Consider the following 5770-nt stretch of genomic DNA (forward strand, 5'->3'; position numbering starts at 1 on the left):
AGTCAGGGCTAGGGGTGATGGGTGTACTTTATAACAATGATGTGGCAGGTTTGGGGGTTGTATGAGATATTGCCACGTGGCCAAATTGACAGCCTGCACATCCCAACTAGATTAAGATGCTCACGAGTTAAATAATGTGGGAATGCCCCTAATTGACACGTGGTGATGGGTCCCAGTTGATGATGAGGTGGTGCGAAAAGAGCAGTCTGAGATCGACGCACAGGATGCTACCATGTGGTAGATCCAACGGATAGCGCATTTTCACAAAAGAGAAGTGCTCATGGGATAAATAGTGTAGGATTGCGGGACGGTGACACATGGCGCGGGTCCCACATATGATGACATGGCATTTGATGAGTAGTGGTCAGCCAATCAGAGGCCGCCATGTGGCAAAAAGCCAAAGGACAAACTAGGGTTGACCACAAATTTGAAGGAAAAGGAAAAATTTTAAAGTCATAAAAACTTTATTATTTTGATTTCCTTCACGTGTGGAATTTTAGATGCAAAACTAGTTTTTTATAAAGATTGAACCTTAGGACATTTTAAATTTTTTGAAATTTAAAATCAAAGATGTTGCAAACCTGATAGTTATAGCAAGGGACTTTTTTCAAATTGACTTTCAGGGGGTTTCCTATAGGTAAAATATGCACTCCAATATACCATTGGAATTAGCAAAAGATGAACTATCCATTTCTGAAGTCAGTTTGTACATAGGTGTTCACCAGTTTGAGCTGTAAGCCAAATTGTAAAATCTGAGGCATTCTCAACAGAATAGGCAAAACTCATCATTGATCAACATAATTGATTAAAGGACGGATATTAACACTTGGTGAGATGTGCAAGTGAAGAAAATCAATTCTATGATGTTTTCTTGATTCCTAAAAGTCATATAACTGATTTTTCACTTTTTACTTTGAGTTCAAAAGTGACATTAGAAATTAGTTATATTTTTTGCCAAATATATAATATTTTTTATGCTTCTAAGAGCCAGAATCATGGGGATTTGATTTTTAGTTACAGAGAGAAGGTAGAGAGAGGCTTTTGATCTTCTTAGGAAGGAATTCAGAGGGGACACTTGCCAGTTGTAGATTCAATCCGAGAATTTCCCTCTTGATATTTCTTTCTTTCTTCTTCTCTTTTGGTTTTTGTTGGAAAATTTGGAAAGTTTCTCTGGTATGAAGATAGTTAGTAGGACTGGCCCTGGAATTGAGGTATTCTAAATGGAAGACCTGGGATGTACCAGTTCTAGACCATGAAGCTATGCTTTGGCTATGATACCCCCTTCCCATCCCATTAGTTTCTCATTCCCAACATTTTCTCTCTTGTATGACAGCATATGTTATTGTACAACCTGGTTTATTAGGTGATTTGTGAGTTAATTTCATGCATTTTCATTTTTTTTTCAAGGAAATCAATACAAAGGACGGCAAGGATTTAGTTTCAATTTAAATCTTGTCTCCATTCTCAGTGAGTTGTAATGTTTTATGATTTTTGAACAAAGAGCCTAGGTCATAGTTGCAGTCCCTTAAGGTTGTATGTTGTTTCATTGTTGCTTGTAATTCAAGGAATTATTTAAATGCTTCAGAGATTCAACAGTGTTGTAGATTTATTGAGGAGGATATTAGGTAAGAATGAGATTTAAGTTGAACATTGATGTCTATTTACAAGGTGAATGGATAGATCATATATTTGAATATATGAATAAGTATCAGATATCTAAAATGCATGAGGGAGATTCATGAGTTTTCCCAATGGATTAGGCACTGATCAAATACGGGGTCATTAAGTTGTTGTCTATACATGGTTTCATCCACTTTCCCCACCCACATAAAATCAAATCAAATTCAAATCATCTTTACAATTTTATGTTGAAGAGCTAGAACAATTTAACCCTCACTCAGCTTATGAGATTCATAGATCTACATTTAGCTACTGTAAATCTGTGTCATTTCATGAGTAATTACGAGATATAAGGTGTTTTCATCTGCTTAATAGATTCAAGGATATGTTTTTGCACTGGTACGGTATCATTTGAATTTGAGGTCTACTAGCCTAGGTTTAGCAGAGCCTGAGGTAGAAGAAGGGTCATGCCTTATAGTTGGCCTATTGTCAGAAATGGCATGTTGAAAATGGGAGTTAGCTGCCTTAGATATGTCAGTTTCTCAGTGGGATAATTGAAAACCCTCCAGCATTTTCAAACACCAATAGTATAATCATAGAATGTGAATAGATTTAATAGTTAAACAAATATACATGAATGCTTATTGAGTTGCAATCTCATAAACTTGCACTTGTAGTTCCTCACATTCGACAATTGTTGGACCATTAGGGTACTATCTCTTATATTGTTTCTAGAGTACCTTTGGGGTCTTCCTATCCTCTATAAGTTAATGGGCAATCTTGTAGCAAGTCTATCAAGCGAGATTGCCACTCTTAATCCCATCGCAATTTGCAAGGCTTTGGTACTTACAGTTGGTCCCAACCTCATAGATTGTATTTCCAAAAACTTTCTCCTCCTTCATTGAAGTGTGGGGAAGTTGGCCGAATTAGCCTCGACAAGTTTCCTTGTCTACAACTTACCATCTATATTTTATCAATATACACTAGGTGAAGAAGCCCAACAAGAAGAATGTGCTCTTAGTTTTGATGATAGTACCTTCCTTAGTGTGTATCATTTTAATCTAGATTAGAATGCCGCATAACATTAATTGTTTAATATTTCTATTCGTCTCTATTATAGATTCTATGTCGTGAGATTTTGTATGTAAATTATACTTTTCATATTTAATTTTATTGAAAAGAAAGAAAACATTCATAATATATGTGGATGGAAACCACCCGGAGGGCATAAAGCACGAAATTGACAGAGTTGCAACTCGAAACTTCTCAACAACATAAAGCAGACCCAACGCCACATACTTTAAAAAAAGAGCTGAATAAGAACCAGCTGTTCTGATGACTGGTAGCTATACTTCCATTGTCAAACATATTATAATATCTCTCTTTTAATGTCGGTACCATAAAAGATAATTACGTAGAGGAGAGTTCTACCATTTTATGGACAGCACGGCGAATAAACCTTTCTTGGGGTCCAGCAAAGCATCAAATAGATATTTGTCTCACCGACCAGAGCTCTACGTGGCATCTTAGCAACAGTAGACACCGCGTAAACATTCCTTCTCTAGCATTATAAATCTCTATTCCCAAATAATTAATTGATCAGACTATTTTCAATTGCAAATTCGTCTATCTTGGATTGTTTTAGTTCTTTTAGCGACTTAAACTTTGTAATAATGGCGGATTCAAATGCACCAGAGCAGCAGGATCGAGGGTTGTTTGGAATGTTTGGAAAGAAGAAAGAAGAGGAGACAATTGAAGAGGGGCATCCTAACGTAGGCGAGGTTATCCCTCCACCTGTTTATCAAGACTGCGTAGAGGAACAGAAACCCTACGATGAGGGTGAGAAGAAAGCAGATGAGGGAAAGCTGAATCGTACTAACGGCTCTTCTTCCAGCTCCGTAAGTTACATTTGTGCTTTCTCTTAATGTCTTTTTCATGAAGCCCTGCTTTCTTTTACTTTATGAGTAATTGTTTATTATCATTTCTAGATAATATCGAATATGTTCAAAGAAATAAGTAGATCTGTATGGGGCCTTATAACTATTTAGTTTAGTTTATCTAATGAAGTGAATGAATTTGTTTTTATAGTCGAGCGATGAGGAAGAAGAAGGGGGAGAGAGAAGAAAGAAGAAGGGACTAAAGGAAAAGTTTGGTGGACACAAAAATGAAGGGGAAGCTGTTCAGGAACGGGAACAAGAGAAAAAATGGTTATCTGAAGAGAAAAACGAAGAGGAAAACGAGAAGAACTGGTTCTCTAGAGAGAAGAAAGGAGGAGGAGATATGTGCGGAGAGGAACAGGAGAAGAAATCGTTCTTTGGACAGGAGAAAGAAGGGGAAGATAATAGTGATGAGAAACAAGAAAAGAAAAGAGAAGAGGAAAAGGTGTATCAAAAGAAACAAGATGAAGGAGTCTTTATGGATAGGATGAAGGAGAAGATCCCTGGACACAAGAAAGAAGATCAAGAGCAACAAGAAGAGAAATGGCTCCCTGAACAGAAAAAGGAAGAAAATGAGGTGTATCAAGAGAAATGGCTCCCTGAACAGAAAAAGGAAGAAAATAAGGTGTATCAAGAAAATAAGGTGTATCAAGAGAAACAGGACGAAGGAGGGTTTATGGATAGGATAAAGGAGAAGGTACCAGGACAAAAGAAGGAAGAGGAATACATGCATGAAGATAAACAAGAAAAGAAATACCTCCCTGAACAGAAAAAGGAAGAGGAAGAGGTCTATCAAGAGAAACAAGAGAAGGGAGGCTTTATTGATAAGATCAAGGAGAAATTTCCTCGACATAAGAAGGAAGGAGTAGAAGTGCATCAAGAGAAAGAAGAGAAGAAATATTCTCCTAGGCAAGGGGAAGAGGTGCATGAGGAGACACCTGAGAAGAAAGGATTAATTGACAAGATAAAGGAGAAGCTTCCTGGGCACCATGGTCAAGGAAAAGTTTAGTTTAGTAGATGCTATTACAGTGGTCCATATTTTATGCCATCAAAGTGTGTTATATCACCTATTTCTGAAGATATGCCTTAAGAGTACTTTATTATTTTTATTATTTTTGAAGTTATTTTTAGAATTAATCCTTGTCGTCATAGCAAGGAAGTTGAATGGAATTTGGTGTGGTTAAAGGTTTGTTTAATATATTGTAATAAGCTATTTTAGGGTAGAGATATCAATATTTATATGATATTTCCCTTACAAATGATTACATAATGATATTTTTAGTTATATTTATTTTATACATATATGATTTTGTCCCGAGAATATTACTTTTTGACATGACTTCTTTTGAGGGAGGTTCATCAATTATGGCATTCCAAGATTTAATCATTTGAAAAAGGAAGCACATAAAAATTTAGTTAATGTGAATGTAGTTAATAATCTAACCATTTCAATTAAAAAAAATTTGTAACTCTTTACTTATTGAGAATTATTAAAAATTAATTTCAAAATGTCTTGAATATGATAATATACAATTCACTAGATTAAGTGTATTTAATTTTCTTATAAATTTTATATAATGTGGGGTGATTTACTAAAGTAATTTAAGTTTAATTAATTGATAAAGGTCTAATTGATCAATGATTAAAAAATTAAATGAAACTACATATATTGTATTGATTGTATATTATAAAAGTATATTAATCTTTTAACATGGTTTTAACTATTACTTTACATGTTTAAAATGTTTGTCTATATTTTATTTTTGAATCATTATATGTTTCAATAATACCTATAAACATATATATTAAAACACTTTCTATTAATATTCTTTGCTATATATTTGCCAAAGTCATAAACCCCAACTACATTTAGAGTGTTCTAGTCCATACCATGAGCTTCATCACATTAAAAGAACAAAGACTAAACCTAGATAATGAATAAACAAGTCAATTTAACATAAAGAAGTGATATGCATCACATATTGTATCTCGATACTTTTATTATTAATATAAATTTTGCATATAATTAGTTATTATATCTCCTTATATTGTTGGAAAGGTAAGTTTTGAAAGGGGAGGCAATAGGATGAATCAATACCTATAAATTTCTACCAATTCAAACTTTTAACTATAAATACTAGCGATTGCACCTAAGGTTGCAATAAGGACGCCGAAGATAAATATGGAATGGTTTGTTTTGGTAAGAAAAACTT

At 34.5% G+C, this 5770-nt stretch overlaps 1 protein-coding gene across 2 annotated transcripts; it reads left to right on the forward strand.

The window, feature by feature from the left end:
• The first annotated feature begins 3221 nt into the window (after positions 1–3221).
• On the forward strand, positions 3222–4859 carry LOC149559675 (uncharacterized). 2 transcript variants are annotated; one of them, XM_089824250.1, is made up of 3 exons: positions 3222–3518; positions 3709–4134; positions 4201–4859. In XM_089824250.1, the coding sequence occupies exons 1-3, from the start codon at positions 3294–3296 to the stop codon at positions 4564–4566; spliced, it is 1017 nt and encodes a 338-aa protein (XP_089680376.1). In that variant the 5' UTR covers positions 3222–3293; the 3' UTR covers positions 4567–4859. The 2 variants fall into 2 exon arrangements, with proteins under 2 accessions (XP_089680376.1, XP_089680375.1); XM_089824249.1 differs by having other exon boundaries at positions 3709–4859.
• Positions 4860–5770: the final 911 nt, after the last annotated feature.

This window comes from Cupressus sempervirens, chromosome 4 (assembly GCF_028749045.1).
Source record: "Cupressus sempervirens isolate cs-2001-9-10 chromosome 4, ASM2874904v1, whole genome shotgun sequence".
Lineage (NCBI taxonomy): Eukaryota > Viridiplantae > Streptophyta > Pinopsida > Cupressales > Cupressaceae > Cupressus > Cupressus sempervirens.

Coding starts and splice junctions, on each gene's coding strand:
- LOC149559675 (XM_089824249.1), top strand. CDS start 3,294: ATGGCGGATTCAAATGCACCAGAGCAGCAGGATCGAGGGTTGTTTGGA. Junction 3,519..3,708: donor ACGGCTCTTCTTCCAGCTCC/GTAAGTTACATT, acceptor TTGTTTTTATAG/TCGAGCGATGAGGAAGAAGA.